Genomic DNA, 21032 nt, shown 5'->3' on the forward strand with positions numbered 1-21032 from the left:
TAATATGCCATTTTCAAATTATCCCTCTGGCTTCCATTATAAATCTTCCCTTCCCCAAGTCCAAGCTAACTCAAGTGGAAAGAGAGTTCTACAGCCCAACTTGCCATCCCATGTCATACAATGATGACTTCACCATAAAGGCTCACTTCATCTCCTGAATTTTGATCATTAAAAATAAAAATGTTATAATTTCAAACTTTGCGTATATAACCAAATTTCAGCTTGGAATAGTTTGAGCTGGCAATTGTAGGTGACAACAATTGTTATCTCTCTGGTGCCTGTCTTGTAGTAGGCTACTTCTGGGTACCAATCCAGCCTTCTCAATCTGCAGCTGAAGATTACAACGCACCACAACAGTCTATAACCATCCTAAACAATATTTCTCTTTCAATGTGCCTCAGGGGAGAGACCTTTCCTTGCTCACCGACAGCTTTCCCAACCTGAATCAGCTTCTTATCAACACAATGGGCCACCAAACAAAGACACAAACATCAGGGTCAGACCCTGAGTGGATATTGGGACAATAGTGGCAATTCTGTATCCATATCCAGTCAGGTGAAATTCAAACTATTCTGAAACTGGAAATGGCCATCTTTGGAACAACATGTCAATCTCCAGTGTGACATCACCAAATTAAAAGTCAAGATATCCCCCCGCCCCCGGACTTAATGAGATCTTGGGATTCCTCAGCCATTACAAAGTGTCAAACTAGCTTAGAAAAACTAGGGAAATTGTGTTATCACCAAGTACTGCTATTAGGAATGGTCTCTCTACTTTTCATTTACATACAGATTTTACAAAATGACAGCTCACCACATATTTCCTACATTTCATGCTCCTTTTGTCCTACAACCCAGGATTCCAAACATTGGTTTGGTCTTGCTTTTGAAAGCCCAAACTTCGGTTTGCCAGTTCTGACATAATGGCGAACTACGATTTGCCATGAAAATATCCAGCCTTGTCACCATGGATGAGAAGGGGAACATTCAAGTCCAAGGTTCAACCCACACTTGTTCACGTAGCAGCCAACCATGGCTTACCAGCTGAGTTCTACAAGTGATACTCCACAGTCACCTCTAATCACCCTCAAACCACAATGGCCCATACTTTCCCTCCCAGAAGCCTTGGCTCTTTCTTTGTTGCTACCAAGACACACCCAGTAAATCAATGTGGTACAATGGAAAGAGCATTGGACCTGTATTGGGGAGAGCTGCTAGTTAAATAGACTAGTGCTGAGACAATGCCTTGCCCAACTATAACCCTGGGTTGAATGGATATGTGCACCACCCAGGCCTCCTTGGAGAAGGATGGGACAGAAAAGCGATCAACCAATGTGGCGACTCAGTCCCATCATCTCTGCTGCTGGTATGCACACCTCCAGTCATCCACATCTCCTCCCTTTCGCCAGCATCTCAAGCAGCAGAAGAGCCCTACTGCAAACGTTCCAATTAATTTGTTTTGTCGGCAGCTCCATTATCGCTCTGCTGTTTCAGCACACGTCCCTTCCCTTTGTACCTCTTGAGACATGGCGCGGTGCTTTTCCTGCAGCAAATCTGCCAGTTCCTGCAGCCGTCTGTTCTCGTTTGTGAGGCAGGTATTCAGCTCTTGGACGGCCTCCTCCATCAGAGAAACATCTGGAGGAAGAAGGGCATTGGGCAAGCTACTGTAAAATGTATTGGCTTGGATTCTGCCGCCATTTTCCATTGATACACTCCGGGCGGTAGGGGGAGTGGAAATAAATTTTCTCCAGTCCCCACGCACTCACGGCCAACCCTCACCCTGCTCATGAGTTCCCTTGACCCTCAGGAAATGCAGGGGTTTGGTGAGAAGGAGGAAAGTCTTGTTCTGCTTGCTTTGCAGGGACCCACTGGACAGACACCAGGACTGTGCATAGGCAATTAAAGTGCCTATAGGCAATTCAGCATCCTCGAAATCGCTCTGAGCCTCAAGGCTTAAGGTAGACTTAAAGGTAGACTTAAAAGAGCACGAAGGAAAACCTTTATTATAATAATATCCTCTCCAGGTACTACCTGATTTGAGAGTCTAAGACACTAGTATTTACTCCATGGCTCCCATAAAGCCACATTCACAATCACCGTCAACCAAAAGGGCCACATTTACTTCCATCCCTGGCACAAGGCCGCCACCTCAGGGAGGCTCACAGCTCACCTGTTCCTCTGGCGGCACTCGCTTCAAGGTGGGAACCAGCAGCCAACCACGTTTCACTGGGCAAGGGTCTTGCCCGCTTCCTCGAAACATGGGACAGGTGCCATATCAGGTGAACAGTGCTCGAAAGAGCCACAGGTGGCATCTCGAAGAGCCACAGGTGGACCCCAAGCCCCGGAGTATCACTGGTGTGGATAGCACAAATATACAAAGTCAGAAATATTGATTTCTGAATGCAAATGACTTACATTGCAATATTACAGTGAGGGAAAAAAGTATTTGATCCCCTGCTGAATTTGCCCGTTTGCCCTCTGACGAAGAAATGACCAGTCCATAATTTTAATGGTAGGTCTATTGTAGCGGTGAGAGACAGAATAACAACAGGAAAAACCCCAGAAACCCAGAAGACAAAAGTCAGAGATTGATGTGCATTATAATGAGTGAAATAAGTATTTGATCCCTTTGCAAAAGATGACTTAGTACTTGGTGGCAAAACCCTTGTTGGCAATTACAGAGGTCAGACGTTTCTTGTAGGTGGCCACCAGGTTTGCACACATCTCAGGAGGTATTTTGTCCCACTCCTCTTTGCAGATCCTCTCCAAGTCAGTAAGATTTCGAGGCTGATGTGTAGCTACTCAAACCTTCAGCTCCCCCACAGATTTTCGATGGGATTAAGGTCTGGAGACTGGCTAGGCCACTCCAGGACCTTAATGAGCTTCTTGAGCCACTCCTTTGTTGCCTTGGCCGTGTGTTTTGGGTCATTGTCATGCTGGAATACCCATCCTCGACCCATTTTCAATGCCCTGGCTGAGGGAAGGAGGTGCTCACCCAAGATTTGACGATACATGGTCCCGTCCATCGTCCCTTCGATGCGGTGAAGGTGTCCTGTCCCCTTAGCAGAAAAACACCCCCAAAGCATAATATGTCCCCCTCCATGTTTGACGGTGGGGATGGTCGTAGGCAGCATTCCTCCTCCTCCAAACATTCTTGGGGTCGTAGGCAGCATTCTTCCTCCTCCAAACACGGCGAGTTGAGTTGATGCCAAAGAGCTCGATTTTGGTCTCATCTGACCACAACACTTTCACCCAGTTCTCCTCTGGGTCATTCAGATGTGCATTGGCAAACTGCAGACGGGCCTGTATATGTGCTGTCTTGAGCAAGGGGACCTTGCGGGCTCTGCAAGATCTCAGTCCTTCACGGCGTAGTGTGTTACCAACTGTTTTCATGGTGACTATGGTCCCAGCTGCCCTGAGATCATTGACAAGTCCCCCCCCCCCCCGTGTAGTTCTGGGCTGCTTCATCACCGTTCTCATGATCATTGCAACTCCACGAGATGAGATCTTGCATGGAGCCCCAGACCGAGGGAGGTTGACGGTTAGGGTTAGGGTTGTCACCTTCTCACCAAGCTGCTTGGCAATAGTCTTGTAGCCCAGTCCAGCCTTGTGCAGGTCTACAATCTTGTCCCTGACATCCTTGGACCGCTCTTTGGTCTTGGTCATGGTGGCTAGTTTGCAATCTGATCGATTGATTGCTTCTGTCGACAGCAGAACCCTAACCCTAACCCTAATCTGGCTGGTTGATAGAGGATCAAATACTTATTTCACTCATTATAATGCACATCAATCTCTAACATTTGTCTTCTGGGTTTCTTCCTGTTGTTATTCTGTCTCTCACAGCTACAATAAACCTACCATTAAAATTATGGACTGGTCATTTCTTCGTCAGAGGGCAAACGGGCAAATTTAGCAGGGGATCAAAATACTTTTTTCCCCTCACTGTAAATATTGGTTCTGCCATATAGCAGATGAACACCCTTTGTCAACAGTGCTGTATGTTTACCCTAGGTGGAGGAGTCATGAATATATGCCATACCTCCACTGTTGAGCTTGTGGGACAGCATATCCACTCTCTCCTGTAGCTTATCGTACATGGTCACGATCTGAGTGACAGAACGGCGGGAAGATTCCACACGTTCCTGCAGCTGAGACTCCATTTCCTCACTGGTGCTGCTAGCCAGGGTAGCCAGAAAGGAGAACGCTGGCTCGAATCTTTCCCCTAGGAAACAACATCACAAGGAAATAGCCACTAAATGATATCAATGCACCCGTCAACCCAAAAAGAACATTATTCCCTACCTCCCCAAGGGCATACCTGTAAAACGGCCTTACAGGAAAAAGCATAAACCAATTGTAAAATTGGGTGATAGACTTAAAACAGGAAGTTTTAACGCTGCTGCAGTCATCTTGCTTGTGGGCTTCATAGAGGCACCTAGTTGGCCACTGTGTGAACAGACCGCTGGACTTGATGGGCCTTGGTCTGATCCAGCATGGCTTTTCTTATGTTCTTATGTTAAGCGTCAGCTAAAGTATGGACAAGTACTTATTAAAAAGTGTTTTTACTATCTAAAAAGGAAGAGGCCAAAGAAAATTGCCTAAAGGTGATAATATATACAAAGCAAATTAGCAAAAATGTCTGCAAACACGGTAGGTATGTGATGGAGAAGAGAAAAACATAATGGCTCTTATTTCCACACATGATGGGCATGATATATTATAAAAGTTGACTGGAATAGGATGGATTAGATACTGTAGTAAAAATATACCTTTTACACCATAGATGTATCTTTTGGGCAGAACAGCTACCCACAAACCAATGGTATCTAGTATCACATTTAATGGTAGCAGCTAGAACGTTAATTGCTAAGAATTAGAAACTGCGTACTTTACCAAGGCTGAAATAGGAATGCAGAAATTATAGTTTGGAACGATCATGGACAAGAAAGCAATGCTGAAAAAAGACTGCAGTATGAAGGAAAATGCACAAGGACTTTTTGCTCAGCACTGGGTCCTTTTCATTGACTTTTCATATAGGAATTACCCAATGGAAACTGTAAAAAAGAAAATATTGAACTGGGTGTACAAATTGAGATTAGGAAACTCAACATAAGTTGACAGGACTGTATGGGATGGTATTTTCCTATGTATCATAGCTGACTGTATTTTGCATGTTAATAATATTTTTTTAAAAGCAGGGGTGGTGGCAAGCCTTACCTCGCTCCCTCTCATCTTTACGCTCCTGGTTGCTGTCAGAATCTGGCTCTGGCTCCGGCACTACCAGGGCTTTCCGTTCCGACAGAAGGTCTGCGAGGCCTTGGTCCAAGTCGTAGCGTTTCAAAATGATGCGGATGTTTTCGTCAAACTGAAAGGCGAGAAATGCCCTCCAGTTAATTTTATGAGCAAAAAAGACATTAAGGAAATGGGACAGCAAAAGAGACCAGGTGGGAGCGGACCTGGCTCCAGTAGCGATTGACGATCAGCAGGGAGGCATCATCTGTGGCCTGCCGCCGCTCAAGCTTCTCAATGTGCTCCCGCAGCTCGTCCTCAATGGCCTGTCGTTGGTCCAGCATCTCCGCCAGCTTGCGGTTCTTGGTCTGTAGGGTGCGAATGTCCAGCTCCTCCTGCAATCACATCAAGAAGATTATCACAATAAAGGCACTTCTCTCGCTGAGATGACAAATCTGAGTCAGGGCTGTACCTCTGGGGACAGCAACTGCAGGCTCACATGGCCAAATTTCCCTCCAAGTAAACAAACACACTCCACATAAAAACCCAATCAGTCAGGGGAAAGAATTTTAACCTATCAGGATATGATTAATATAAATGGAGAAAAAATCATGACAGACAATTAAAGAGGAGAATAAAAATATAAAATGGCTTACATATTGTCAGTTGGTATCAAGATTAAGAAAAGATTAAGAAAAGACTGCCTAATAACAGGCAAAATGAGAGAAATGACTGAATTTGAAAATGTGATCATGAAAAACAAAGATCATCTCCTGGGTAAAATATATATATATATATATATATATATATATATATATATATATATATATATATATATATATATATATATATATATATATATATATATATATATATATAGTTACAGCACAAACACACATGCCTTTATTGGCATATAAATCCGAGTACAAATAAATATAATTGGATAAAACAATCCCAAATCAGCCATTAAGGAATACTACATACCATTCATGATATCTGATTGCTAACTGCTAAACCTTGTAACTGATTCTATTATTTTTACCTTTTATGTGGTCATAAGATAGGATGTCCTGATTTCATCAGAAAGCCATTCCCTGTTTATAAACTGCGGGTCAATGAATTGGGATCGGCTACAAGTTTTTTTATGTGCAAGGATATGTACATAGGTTAGTCAATATCTGCATCTAAGACACAGAAAAAACTAGCCTTCAAATCACCCAAATGGCCAATGGTGCTTAACCTAGCAACTACGGGAGTTAAGGCAAGACAAAATACAATATCACATCACTTTAGAGGTATGGCATTAATCTTTTCAGTTAATTCCCCAGGGGGTAGTGAAAGAGGGCAGAAGAGAAATACAAACCGTTGAGGAGACACCACCAAGCTTAATGGTCTCCACAGTGGTCCCCGAGTCTTCAACCCCAGCCTTCTTCTCCGGAGGCCCTGAGGGGCTGGCCTCTGCCACTGCTCGTTTGTTCCCAATCCCAGACATGGTGACTTGACTGGTTAGACTTCCACTCCTTCAAATGTTGCCTAAAAGAGACAGAATCTTTATTGTTGCTCCTTCTCTATTTTCAGTGCCACCCTAAGCAGAGTTACTATCCCAACCAACTCAGTATGGTGTTACTCTGTCTTGGCTTGCACTGTTTTTGTTCCAAGATTTCGTTCAATGAAAACATGTTTGAAACAAATTTCAGATGGGTGACATCTACTATATGTGAATGAGACACGTCGTTTTCAGACAGAAAACATTCTCTCTCTGTGTGTGTATACATATCTATTTCATTTATATGATTCTTTGGCAACTGTTTCTCAGTGGATCTCAAGCTCACAATTTCTGGGCCAACATTTCAAAAAACGTTTGTGAGCCTCCTTCAGCAAACATGGTGACTAGAGGGGCAGCATATGAAGCTACTAAACAGAAATCAAACAAACAAGAAAAGAGCTCTTTAGCCAGACACCTTGGACAGGGCAGGTAAGGGAAATGGTCCCTCTCTTAAACACAGACCCTATCTGTATGGCCACCTCTGCTCATCCCTTGCCTTCAAACCCCCCTGAAGTGCGACTTCATGGCGTCACCACGAGTCGGTTGTGACTCGGCGGCACACTTTACTTTTAGGTCCAAATTTCTTTCAGAAAAGAGTGAACACATGACTTTTCAACTTTTTCCAGGGTGAAGGTTTTAACCCCCGATTTCCAGAAACATCACAAAACATTTGAGAGATCCTACTTTATTCTAAAGCAACGACACCATATACTGACAATCTTAAAACTGAACACTGGCTGAAGAACTTGCTAAACCAGGCTCAAAAGTGTACAGAGTGTTTAACGAGAAGGAAAACATGGATTGTTCCCAAGAATTCCTGGACATATACAGAAATTCAGCAGATGGTGGGCTCTTTAGTTTTGAAGACGTTCTGCCCTCTCTGCCCCTCCCCTCAGTTTTTTCTTCTCTTTCTCTTCTGTGGGAATGGCATTTTTCAAAGGGAGGAGTAAGTGTCAGGCTACGTCTGAGGAACCCAGGCTCTACCCCCCCCCAAAGCCATTAAGCTGGATGACCTTGGTTCAGCTACATTCTCTCATCCTAACTTACCGCATAGGAGGGAAGGCAGCATGGTACAGCCCGATCTCGTCAGATCTCGGAAGCTAAGCAGGGTCAGTACTTGGAAGGTGAGACCTCCAAGGGAGACTCTGCAGAGGTAGGCAATGGCAAACCACCACTGCTTCATCACTTGCCTTGAAAGCCCCTTACTGGGGTCGCCATAAGTTGACTACAGCTTGAATTGTGTATGTATTTAACTGTTCTGCCCTGACCTGAATGGCCTAGGCTAGCCTGATCTCGACAGATCTCAGAAGCTAAGCAGGGTCAGCCCTGGATGGGAGACCATCAAGGAACTCCAGGGTTGCTGTGCAGAGGAAGGCACTGGCAAACCACCTCTGTTAGTCTCTTGCCGTGAAAACCCCAAAAAGGGTCGCCATCAGTCGGCTGCGACTTGACAGCATTTTACACACACACAACCTACCGCATAGGGTTGTTGCAAGCAGTGATGTGGGCTTTCTGGGGGAGAAATGAATTGGGAATTTTTTCCAGCGCTGTAAAGAGAGTGCGATCTGATCTAACACCGTTATTTTCGACTTACGTTAGGAAGCAAATTTCAGGAAGTACCTTATGTTACATTTTATGGCTGCACACTTCTTACCAAGTGAGCTCTGACTTATGCTTATGCTCTTCGTTAGTCTTTAAGGCGCCACGGAACTAACTGCGATACTTTCTCAAATGAAAACCGCGCCAGGCTTTCCGAGGTACTTGTTGTCGTTAAATGGGGGTGGGGGACGACGACGACTCCCTCCACAGACAGAACCGCCGACCCCCAGCGCAGGCCCACTGTGTCACTCCACGCTCTGCCAATCCCAGCCGTTTCCCCCTTTCTTTCCCCTTCTCCCGCATCACCACGGCCGAGCTCCCTCGAGCCTCTTGCCCTCTTCCTACGACCCAGAGACTCCCTCCATACTCACCTGCGACCCAGCCGGGCCTGAGGCAGCCCACGGCCGTCCCCGAAGAATGCAGTCATATGACGAGGCGCGGCTCGAACCAATCCGCGTTGCGCCCTCCCTGCCCGTAGTAAGCATGGCGGCCGGCCGCGCGTTCTCCTCGGGCAGGCGAAGGGCCTTTTCCTTCATCAAACATGGCCGCCGAGTTGCGCGAGCCGCCGGCGAAGCGTCGCGGCCGCTCTGCCCTTATCTAACAGGGCTTCCAGATCCCGTTGAGGCCTGGGAGCCGGAAGCGAACGTCAGCCACAAAAAAATAGATCAGCCACCTTCCCTTAGTCGCCTCTTACTCTGAATATATTATACTAGGTAGATTTCCCACTCCCTCCCCATCCCGACTCCTTCGTGAGCTCTAATCGCCAATGCGTTATTTACTGCAATGTATTATGAACAGCTTTGCAGATCACAAGCACCATCAAATTCACTTCCCCTTAAAGCAGTGGTTCCCAACCTTTTTTTGACCAGGGACCACTAGGACTTTTTTGTTCAGTGCAGGGACCCCAAGGTTCAAAATAAAAATTCTGAGAATTGGAAAATAAACTTTAATCATAACTGTTAGTTAAACATTAAGCTTAGAATAATATTTGAATATATATATTTATTATAGAGAACTTTTAATTGAAAATATTAATTTATTATGGGTTTATAACTTTGTTTCGCGGACCTTAATTTAGTTCTCGCGGACCTCTGGGGGTCCACGGACCTCTGGTTGGGAACCAGTGCCTTAAAGCCTTCCTTACCTTACCATACATAACTTCCTGACAGAGCAGTTCCTCAGTGGAACAAGCTTCCTCTGGAGGTGGTGGGCTCTCCTTTGGAGGTTTGTAAGAACAGGCTAGGTGGCCATCTGTCAGCAATGCTGATTCTGTGACAGGCAGATCATGAGAGAGAGGGTCGGAAGGGCTGCATCAATGTTTGGCTCTCGTGGCCCTTCCTAACATGCCCAGGGAAATGCTGATCGCCACTTTGGGGTAAGGAAGCAATTTTCCTCCAGGCCGGATGGCCAGGAATCCTCGAAGGGTTTTTGCCATCGTCTGGGCATGGAGCAGGGGTCACTGGGGGTGTGAGAAGGGGTAGTTGTGAATTTCTTGTATTGGGCAGGGGGTTGGACTAGATGACCCTGGAGGTCCCTTCCAGCTCTATGATTCTACATGTGAAGTTTGCTTGGTGGTGGAAAGTGCTGTCAAGCCCCAGCCAACTTGTGGTGACTCCGTAGGGTTTTCAAGGCAAGAAACATTCAGAGGTGGTTTGCTATTGCCTGTCTCTGCACAGCAACCCTGAACTTTCTTTGTGGTCTCCCGTCCAAATACTAACCAGGACCAACCCTGCTTAGCTTCCATGATCTGACATGATTGGGCTAACCTGGGCAGCCTGATAGACTGCAATAATTCAAGTAATGTATCGATCTCTGTGTTGTATAGTTGTGCTGTATATATGTGCCATCCCTCTTGAATTTCCCTGAAATCCCTGAAGGTCAGTTTGTAAGCATCCAAGACCTTGGCTTTTAATGCTTTCTAGTGCCACATTTGCAATTAGGTAAAGGTCCCCTGTGCAAGCACCGGGTCATTCCTGACCCATGGGGTGATGTCACATCCTGACGTTTCCAAGGCAGATTTTGTTTGCGGGGTGGTTTGCCAGTGCCTTCCCCAGTCATCTTCCCTTTACCCCCAGCAAGCTGGGTCCTCATTTGACCGACCTCGGAAGGATGGAAGGCTGAGTCAACCTTGACCTTGAGCCGGCTACCTGAAACCAACTCGGGTCGTGAACAGAGCTTTTGACTGCAGTACTGCAGCTTAACACTCTGCGCCACGGGGCTCCTAAATTTGCAATTACCATCCCCCAAAAGGCAGCCACACGACAACTGTAAGCCCCCCACAAATAATATCAAAAATATAACTATTAAGATACAGAGCATTGTCTCTCCCCATGTTGGCCAGGCCCTGTATAACTGGAGTAAGGGGATCTGCTTGCAAGTCAAATTTATGATGGCACAAAAGAGTTGAAGCTTTCAGGTTCTCCAGACATGATAGAGATCTATAAAATTATGCATGGTTTAGAGAGAGTAGACAGGGAGAAGCTTTTCTCCCTCTCTCATAATGCTAGCACATGGGATCAGCTGCTGAAGCTGGAGGATGAGAGATTCAAAACTGATAAAAGGGAAGTATTTCTTCACACAACGCATCGTTAAATGGTGGAACTCCCTGCCCCAGGATGTGGTGATGGCTGCCAAGCCATTATCATGTGATGTTGTTATAACTTCATGCAACAAAAGCTTCAACTGTCCATTTCCACTAATTAAAACATTAATTAAAGGGGCCAGACACTTTTTCTTCTGCCCAGTTGTCAACCCTATGTAGTCCTTGAGGAGCTACACAAATGAAGTATTTCTTCACATAATGCATAGTTAAAATTGTGGAAATCCCTGCCCAAGGATGTGGTGAAGGCTGCCAACTTGGAAGGCTTTAAGAGGGGAGCGGGCATGTTCGTGGACGAGAGGGCTATTCATGGCTACTAGTAAAAATGGATACTAGTCATGATGCATACCTATTCTGTCCAGGATCAGAGGACCCTGTCTATTATATTAGGTACTGTGGAACACAGGATATCAGATACGGACCTTTATATTTCCCAAAAAATGGCACTGTATGGCCTGACGACAAGAAAATCAAGCAAAGCAAACCACGAAAGGTGGTAAAGCCGGATAGAGCCTAATGGGCATATTTTAATTTCTTAATTGTTGCATTTTTAAAAAATGATTCTGATTCTGTGCATTTTAACCTGTCGTTATACTGTTTCAGATTGCAACGGCCTACGGCTGAAGACAATAAACTTGACTGCCGGACTCGATGGGCCTTGGTCTGATCCAGCACGGCTTTTCACTGGTTCTGAACTCCCTATTTGGCTGGATAGTTTCTTTGTTGTTGTTGTTGTTGTTTTAAACCAGTGGTTCCCAACATTTTTTTGACCAGGGACCACTAGGACTTCTTTGTTCGGTGCAGGGACCCCAAGGTTCAAAATAAAAATTCCGAGAATTTGAGAATAAACTTTAATCATAACTGTTAGTTAAACATTAAACTTAGAATAACATTTGAATATATATTTTTATAATAGAGAACTTTTAATTGAAAATATTAATTTATTATGGGTTTATAACTTTGTTTCCCGGACCTTAATTTAGTTCTCGCAGACCCCTGGTTGGGAACCAGTGTTTTAAACAGTTCCTTTCAAGTGGAACTGTAATGTCGCAGCAGGTGGTCCGAACCGGGAAGGGCTTTTTTTATCCCAGGACAGTCGGATTATGAGATCAATCCAGGCTGGACCGCTCTGCTAGCCCAAAGACGCCCAGCGCGCCCTCCCGACCCGGCGCTATAGCCCTTCTGGCCACGTCACAACCAGATCCCTTTTGAGACCCGGGGGAGCTCTGCTGCGCCTTCCCTTTCCCGGCGCCTCCACCGCCGCCCACGTGCCCAGCCCTGGCGTAGCTTCCCTCTCGCCCGGGCTGCCTGCGAGAGCTGGAAGGGGGAGGGCAGAGCCCGCCGGCGAGGGAAGGCAGGAGAGAGCGACAAGCGGAGGGGAAGGAGCCGGCCAGGGCGAAACCCCTGCACGGACAGCGGCGGGAGCAGGGCTGGATCGCAACGCCGGATCGATTTGCCAGGTCGGCGGTTCGCCTTTCGCCGGCCGCTCTTCCTTTTCCTCCCTAGGCCGAGGCGGCTTTTGCAGGGACGCGAAGGCGGCCTCTTTCTGGATCTTGCCATTTGGCAAAGCAATGCGCTTCACGGGGGGGGGGCATAAGGGGGGTGGTTACTGGCCCTGAGGCTCCCCCCCCCCCAAAAAAAAGTCTTTGGAGGGTTGGCTGGCGGGGCGCAATGCAAAGAAGCCGTTTGTGCACGGGAGGATTCGCCTTGGATTTGCTGCCTTCCAAATGCACGTTTCCCCACCCCACCCCCCTCTGAATTCTCACGACTCTGCACGGGGGTTTATTGTTGAGGTTTGAGCATTTGGCTGGGACAGGTGTGCATTCGGGGAGCGATTCCGCGACGGCAAGCGGCCGTTTGGAAAGGGCTGGGCGTGGCGCTGCGGACGCGGGTGGGGCGAGGGGGAGGGAGGGAGGGGACGGGCCGAGGTTTGTGGCCGGAATTGCAGCGAGGCGTTGTGAAATCGCGAAAGGGGCCCGGGAGGGAGGCCGCGCTTCCCGCCGGCTCTCCTCCTTTGCAAGGTGGTCACCATCTTCAAGTCCCGCAAGGGCGGTCCCGTAGAGGAGGGTGCCGAGTTGTTTCTTGTTGCCCCGGGAGGCGTCGTGGTGCAGGCGAGGAGCGAGGGCTGGAAGCGTAGTCTGGGGAACAGTCCAAGGTCATTCACGGTGAAGGCAGAGTCCGAGATAGCAATACAGGCAAGGGAGGTCCAAGGCGTTAGAGCCAGTCCGAGAAGTCAGGATACCTAGAATCCAAAGGATAGCAGGGAAGCAAGGCCGGTACATCAGGAGGTTGGTGACAAGTTGCTTGCACAACAGCCAAGCCTAACTGATGGCTTCAATCCCTTCCCCGGCTGCTGTAGCAGAGCCAGCTGATGCTGATGAGGCTGAGTTCACAGGTGGGGCTTCAGCCCTGCTCTTCCTCATCACTGCTACTGGGGAGGTTCCTGTGTAAAGCCTCCAGTCTAGCACTCTGCCGTCTCTGCTGCATTGCCAGACGGACCTGTTTTCTTCTCTGCTCCAGTGGCCTTGGCGAGGCCTCTGGAGACGCTGCATGTTGCAAGGTGTCAGGTCCAACTGGAGCCCTTGAGCTGGCAGGCTGCAGGCATGGTGAGTCATCTGCTGACTTTGGCTGATCCTCTATTCTGGCCTCTACCTCCTCTTCGTCAGAGGTCTCTGCAGGCTGACTTTGCAGGCCGACTCTCTGCAGGCTGACTCGTGACAGAAGGTCGGACCAGAATTTTGGAGCCCATCACATCAAAATTAAATCAAAAGAGTTTCCTTCCTCGGGAGGTGGTGAGCTTTCCTTTCCTGGAGGTTTTGAAGCAGAGGCTAGATGGCCATCTGTCAGCAATGCTGATTCTATGACCTTAAGCAGATCATGAGAGGGAGGGCACCATGGTCATCCTCTGGGCATGGAGTAGGGGTCCCTGGGGGTTGGGGGGGAGGCAGTTGTGAATTTCCTGCATTGTGCAGGGGGTTGGACTAGATGACCCTGGTGCACCCTTCCAACTCTATGATTGTATGATTCTCTCCACGGCGAATAACGAGGCATGTCCGGAAAGAAGCAGAGCTGCTCTGCCTGGACAATCCTCCGGACGCTTCCTTGGGAGTAAGCCCCATAGAAGAGACCCAAGTAGACCTGCTTCAAGCTGCTCTTTGCATCCGCCCCGCTGTGCAGAAGAGAATGCTCTTTCTCCATCCCTACGCCTCTCTTGAAACGCTGGAAATGCCTGCACCAGTTTGCAAGTGGGGATATCAACGGGAGTGGTTCTGCTCCGTTTGGTTTGAGGGAGCAGGCTTCTGGGCGTCACTCTTGCCCTAAGGGAGTCGTCCTCCTTTTTCTTGGATGCTACCATGAAATTGGGGGCCTTTCTTCTGAGTAAGATGCCTTTCGCAGTCACGATGCCTGTGGGGTGCATGCGTGCGTGGCTGTTCCTTGCAGAGGGATCATCTGGTATTTAACTCCCCCCCCCCATACATGAACACACTTCACCTCAGAAAGTACCTCTAATCCCATAAAATCTCTGCTGAATGAGGTTACCGAATCCTTCACTTGCTGTGATTCCTCCAGAAGGAGGGAGAATTAGCATTTTTTAAAAACACAATTATAATAATTTTCCCCCTTAAAAATCACGGTAAAGGGGGCTTCATTGCAGACCAGATGATCTAGGTTGCCGTCCTAAATAACTTACTACAACATAAGTCCCCCATTAGATTGGGGGGCTTACTTCAGAGTAAACATGGCTAGGATAGGGCTGTAAAGGCTTGATCCTGGCTAATGCCAGAGACAGTAGAAAAGAGCAAGAGTCCAGTAGCACCTTAAAGACTAACAAAGTTTCTGGCAGGGTAGGAGCTTTCGTGAGTGACAGCTCACTTCTTCAGATACCTAATGTCAGAGAGTAGTTGAGCGTGATAAGGTTCACATTCACTGGCTCTAACCTGGATAGCCCAGGCTGGCCCAATCTCATCAGATCTCAGAAGCCAAGCAGGGTCAGCCCTGGTTAGTATTTGGATGGGAGACCAACAAAGAAGTCCAAGGTCGCTATGCCGAGGCGGGCAGCAGGAAACCACCTCTGTTTGTCTCTTGCCTTGAAAACCCCACAGGGTCGCCGTGAGTCGGCTATGACTTGATGACAAGAAAAGTACGCCTTGTATTGGTGCAGCCTAGCAACACCAGGACACAAGGAACCTATGCTGTAGAGGCTGTGGCTCAGTGGTAGAGTATCTGCTTGGTATGCAGAAGGTTCCAGGTTCAGTCCCCGGCACCTGCAGTTAAAGGGACTAGGCAGGTAGGTGACATGAAAGACCCCTGCCTGAGACCCTGGAGAGCCGCTGCTGGTCTGAGTAGACAATATGGACTTTGATGGACCAAGGGGGGGTCTGATTCAATAGACGGCAGCTTCATGTGTTCATGGGAGGGGCTGTGGCTAAGTGATAGAGCATCTGCTTGGCATGCAGAAGGTCCCAGGTTCAATCCCCGGCACCTGCAGTTAAAGGGACTAGGCAGGTAGGTGATGTGAAAGACCCCTGCCTGACACCCTGGAGAGCTGCTGGTGGTCTGAGTAGAGTAGACAATACTAACTTTGATGGTCTGATTTAGTATAAGGCAGCTTCGTGTGTTACAACTGCTTCTCCCTGCTGGGGTGCACCCTGCGACAGCCAGGGTTCCAGCTTTTTAGTGGCTGCCCCATACCTGTAGAACAGCCTTCTGAAAGAGGTCCTGGATTTCTGGTGAGGCTGTTAAACAGAGCTGTTGAGTAGAGTGTTCAGAGTCTGGGCCACGGGGAGTGGGGTGTTTTTTAATCTTTATTTCTCATATTTTATTTGTTTAAAAAATTTTAAATGATGAGGTTTTTATATGGTTGGATTGTATTTTCTTTTACTGTTGGGTTGTATTTTCTTTTGGATCTGGGAGAAAGGTATGGATATATGTATATATATTGCATGAGCACAGAACACCTGCGCAAGATCTTTGCAGGAGCCTAAGGTGGTAGAAATCATAGGATGTAGCATGGGAGGAGTGCATTGAATCAGCGCCCTGTTTACTGGGGCCAAACTAGGCATACGGCTACAGTTGTACTATAAATGCTGCCCTCACTATCCTTCCTGCCGCTGCCCAAAAACTACCAGCAGGCCATACTGTGGCCGTATATTGCAATTCTATGCGCCATTAGGAATTAGAATCTGTGGTTTTAACCTGTTTAGGGCTGTATTAATGTATTGTTTTATCTGATTTTATTATTTATTGTACTGCATATTTCGTTGATTATGTGAACTGCTCTGAGACTGGCTTGCTAGAGTAGTGCGGGTTATAAGTTTGACATAATAATAATAATAATAATAATATATTTTCTTGGCAGCCCTGCAGGGTGAGACTGGGTGCCTGAGCATTAATTGCCTCTTCCTAGAAGACACAAACATGCTACCTGAGTCCAGCCTCACCTACCATTATTTTATCTGTCCAGACCACCCATGCATTCCACACAGGATGCAGAGAAGGTATTGTTGCTCTGCAGTAGGAGAGCCCTGCCTTACATGGGCCCATTTGTTAAAAAAAAAAAAAAAGATCAGGGTCACTAACATCACTTGGACTCACTTTCCATCCCTAGCTAGCATTTTCAGCAATAGCAGGAGATCTCCAGCTACTACCTGGAGGTTGGCAGCGCTAGGGCCAGGGGTTTTGCTTCTCAGTCCACTCCTGGAAGGGGATAATATTGTAAGCTGCTTTGGCTCCCCATTAAGGAGAAAGGGGGGTATAAATGAAATAAATTAATTTTTTATTCATTAATCCTCCCCCCATTGAGCTGGCAACTTTACTTGCCAATGCAGGATAGCCCAGTGAATATTGTCTGGTTTCCTGCCTTCTGCTTTGACCCATTTTTTTTATTTGATTGTTTGTTTCCAGCCTTTCTCCCCAATGGGGCTCCCCACAGCGGCTTACACTGTTCTCCTCTCCCCCATTTTATCCTCACAACTGCCCCACAAAGTAGGTTAGGCTGACAGAGAGTGACTGGCCCCAGGTCACCCAGCAAGCTGCCATGGTAGAGTAAGGATTCGAACCTGGGTCTCCCAGATCCTAGTACAACACTTTAACTGCTACAGCACACTGGCTGGGTTGTAGTGATGTTTGTGGGATTGTGCCCACCTTTGGCAGCTTTAACACGAGGGTGGGGGAAACGCTCTTGTAGAGGGCTTCTCGCTCTAAGGGACATACGTAACCTCGCCCCACATTCTGTCAGGCTAGGGTTGCCAACTGATCTTCAGCCGATAAAGATCAGTTCCCCTGGAGAAAATGGTGGCTTTGGCAATTGGACTCTATGGCATTGAAGTCCCTGCCAACTTCCAGGTAATAGCTGGAGATCTCCTGAGATTACAACTGATCTTCAGCCCATAGAGATCAGTTCCCCTGGAGAAAATGGCGGCTTTGGCAATTGGACTCTATGGCATTGAAGTTCCGCCTCTCTCCAAGCCCTGTCCTCCTCAGGCTCCACCCCAGAAATCTCCAGGTATTTCCCAACCCAGAGCTGGCAACCCTATATCAGGCCCACTGTGACAAGTAAAGGGAGGGCATAGAATATTGGAAAGAGGAGGACAGAGTAAAAAATCAGTTGGTGGCAGTTGAAGAAGCAGCAGTTGATGAGGGATCAGGGAGGAAGAAAGAGAAGGTGGATAAAGAGGTCAGAAAGAGAATAGACCAAAAAGGGGCTTTTGGGGCCAGAGGCTTGCATGGCATCAAAACTCATTTGGGTCCATTTGCATCATCATTCCCCCGGTCGGTTAATAGTGAGTGTTTGCAGTCTTAAACCCTGCTAGAAAACCCCAAAAGGGGTCGCCATAAGTCGGCTGCGACTTGACAGCACTTTACACACACATGGACAGGCATAAGAACATAAGAAAGGCCTTGCTGGATCAGGCCAAGGCCCATCAAGTCCTAGAGTTTGTTCACACAGTGGCCAACCAGGGGCCTCTAGGAAGCCCACAAACAAGGCAACTGCAGCAGCACCATCCTGCCTGTGTTCCTCAGCACCTAATATAAAAGGCAGGGCCATTATATTAGGCCTCTCCCAGTATGGAGCCTGGGGCAGTTGCCCCATTTGTCCATTGGCTAAGGCCACCGCTCTGTATTGTATAGGTAAGTCCTGAGAATACACACATTGAATTGTAGCCTTCTTGACGCATTCACCAGTGGCTGTCAGCACAACTAGACGATAGAATAATTCAATATGTCGGAGTCGGACTGGGTTTTGAAGCTAAAACCAGCATTGTGACTTTATTCTGTTTTACCATATCTGGGTTAACCATACATAGAAGTATTTGTACCCATGTCTCCAAGCAACTGCGTCAACCTTTTCCACACATTTTATGTTACGTTATGTATGTATTAAGATATTTATATGCCACCTTTCCTCCTGGCTCAAGGCAGTTTATGAATGACAATTTAAATCATTCATAATAAATTTAAAACTGCACATAACTCCCCTTCCAAAGATGCTGTCAGTCTGTACTCCATTAAAAGCCCTGGCAAATAAAATGGGCTCATTTCAGCACTTTAAAAGGCCTGGATGGGGGAAAGACTGCCTGTTGCAATGCCGTGGGCCCAGTTAGGATCAGGCCCTTGCAACAATTTTTAAATGGCTAAATTCTCTAAAATTGCATCAGTCGCAACAAGGTCATCCCGTAGCTGCCATTGTGCTAGGTTTGACCCTTGGTATAAGACTGCCACCTTGAAATGTTCATATGTAAATTTATATGCTGCGTGGTATAGTGGTTAAGAGTGGGGGTTTGGAGCAGTGGACTCTGATCTGGAGAACTGGATTTGTTTCCCCACTCCTACACATGAAGCCAGCAGGGTGACCTTTCAGCCCCACCTACCTCACCGGGTGTCTGTTGTGGGGAGGGAAAAGGAAGGTGATTGTCAGCTGGTTTGAGTCTTCCTTAAGTGGTAGAGAAAGTAGGCATATAAAAAACAGCTCTTCTTTTCTACCGTGAGGGCTGTTCAAGTGGCTCCTTACTACTTATGGGCACATGGTAAGCTGACAGAGATGCATAATGGTTTGTCTTCCTTTCTTTGCAGGTTTGAACCCTGCGATTAGCTCAATTAAATACGAGACCACTCATATCCTTCCTCCGCCTTTCCCAGAAGAAACAATGGGCTAAGTGAAAGACCTGAGGCATGAGCCCACAACTGCCGGCCCTTGCACACAGCCGCCATGCTCCTACGAGGACTCGCGCAGCCATGGGGGAGGCTGTGCCGTTGGTCCAACCCGTTTGTGCAGCTGCTCGTCTTGACGGTGGTGACCTTTGTGGTGCTCGCACCCTTGGCTTGCCAGCAGCTCCTCTACTCCTATTTCTATGTGCGAAGCTGGTACCTGAGCCCGATGAGCCAGGAGTTCCTCAAGCAGAGCCGAGAGGACGGCCTGAGCGCCCTCCGTTACTTTGAGAGGCTGCGGACCCCAAATACATCCGAACGGTTGGGCGGCGACGCCTTCCACCCGTGGTTGCTGATCACCATCATTACGGTGCAGAGGCACCCCGAATTCCACTACGTCCTTCAGGTGGCATCCCGCTTCCATCGCCTCCTCCAGGAATGCGGCCCCCCTTGCCGCCACCACCAGATCTTGCTCTGCAATGTGGAAATGAATCCTGGCAGCCATTGGGACGCCAGGCTGCTGTCCAGTTTCATGGCTACGGTGAACCGCTATGGAGGTCACGAGAAGGTGGAGCTAGCTCTGAACCAGTTCGAAAAGGAAAAGCAGGATTATACCTACTGCCTCAAGAAGTCGCTGCAGGCCTACAACCCGGAGTATGTGCTGATGGTGGAAGATGACACTGTCCCCGAGGAAGAGATCTTTCCAGTCTTGCATCACCTCTTGCAGATGCGATTCTCAAAGGCACACTTGCAAGACGCACTTTATGTGAAGCTCTACCATCCAGAGAGGCTGCAGCGTTATATCAACCCAGAACCCATGAGGATCCTCGAGTGGTGTGGAATAGGCATGTTTCTGGGTTCCCTGTTGGGCTGCATCTATGCCTGGGCCTCCAGCCGCTCCGGCCTCAGTTGGCCTATTGTGCTCTTTTTCGCCCTGTATAGCATGCTGCTGGTGGAACTGGTGGGGCGCCACTACTTTCTGGAATTTCGCCGCCTGGCCCCTTCGCTCTACAGCATAGTGCCCGTCACGGAATGCTGTACCCCCGCTATGCTGTTCTCTGCCTCTTCTGCCCGCCGTGCCTTGGGTTACCTGAAGGAACTCCGCTGCCGACCGGGCTTTGCCAAAGATACTGCCCTTTACGCGCTCTTGCGCATGAAGGGCGAACGGGCATTTGTGGTGGAGCCCAATCTGGTCCGGCACGTGGGGATGTTTTCTAGCCTCAGGAGAAACGACAGCCCCAAACTGCTCTGATGCTGCAAAGCTTACTAGGGGGAGGTGCTGAGTTGCTCCGCAGGCCCGAGAAGCCAGGTGAGCTACCAGCCTGTTTTTGCTTACGGGCAAGCACAAGGGAATAGATGGCACAACGATGCCTGTAATCTTGGGACATCACCATCAGCAGGAAGCCTCTCTAGAAATGTATAATTGCTCATTTTAACTCTTTGCTTGACTTGAAATCTTGGCACATCCTATTTTATTGCCGGTGTGTCTTTTTGTGTTTTCCGGTTCAGCAGCAGGTTGAAATGAGTGATTAGGCATTCTTGAAGAGACTTCTTCTGTTCCATTAAGGAGTGTTGAGTTCCCCCTTTCTCTGTCTGCCACCTTGAAATGTTTGTGTGGAGGGGATCTTTTGCAGGGCCTGTGGAAGCTGCCACCAGCCCTGACTAAGAGCCGAAACCTACAAACCGTGATCTCCTGTGACATAATGCCGCTGGACTTCCCTCTTTCAGATTGCTGGGGATGAGGGCGAAGTTTCTGAGTATTTGAATTTCCTCCCTGACATAGAAAAAAAAATCCACAGCTGCAAAATTAGCATATGGGTTCAAGATGAGTTTTTTTCTGAACATGCTGGCAGTATAAAGGAGGTTGTAAGGGAGATGCGGAGAGCAAAAAAAAAAAAAAAAACATTTAGTC

The 21032-nt window shown here is 47.8% G+C and overlaps 2 protein-coding genes across 2 annotated transcripts in view; one reads left to right on the forward strand and one right to left on the reverse strand.

Annotated features, from left to right (window-relative positions):
* The window catches only part of RNF20 (ring finger protein 20), a 34208-nt gene extending 27460 nt beyond the window's left edge, over nucleotides 1-6748 (reverse strand). The window contains exons 1-5 of the mRNA XM_056848084.1: nucleotides 6592-6748; nucleotides 5456-5623; nucleotides 5217-5364; nucleotides 4039-4221; nucleotides 1516-1634 (exon numbers count right to left, since the gene is read on the reverse strand). Of these exons, the coding sequence (XP_056704062.1) occupies nucleotides 1516-1634; nucleotides 4039-4221; nucleotides 5217-5364; nucleotides 5456-5623; nucleotides 6592-6720 (747 nt within the window). The 5' untranslated portion in view covers nucleotides 6721-6748. The remainder of the gene's footprint in view (nucleotides 1-1515; nucleotides 1635-4038; nucleotides 4222-5216; nucleotides 5365-5455; nucleotides 5624-6591) is intronic.
* Nucleotides 6749-19108: 12360 nt separating this feature from the next.
* PGAP4 (post-GPI attachment to proteins GalNAc transferase 4) lies at nucleotides 19109-20380 on the forward strand. The gene has a single exon (XM_056848883.1). The coding sequence runs from the start codon at nucleotides 19182-19184 to the stop codon at nucleotides 20370-20372; it is 1191 nt and encodes a 396-aa protein (XP_056704861.1). The 5' UTR covers nucleotides 19109-19181; the 3' UTR covers nucleotides 20373-20380.
* The last annotated feature ends 652 nt before the right edge of the window (nucleotides 20381-21032 follow it).

This window comes from Euleptes europaea, chromosome 4 (assembly GCF_029931775.1).
Source record: "Euleptes europaea isolate rEulEur1 chromosome 4, rEulEur1.hap1, whole genome shotgun sequence".
NCBI lineage: Eukaryota > Metazoa > Chordata > Lepidosauria > Squamata > Sphaerodactylidae > Euleptes > Euleptes europaea.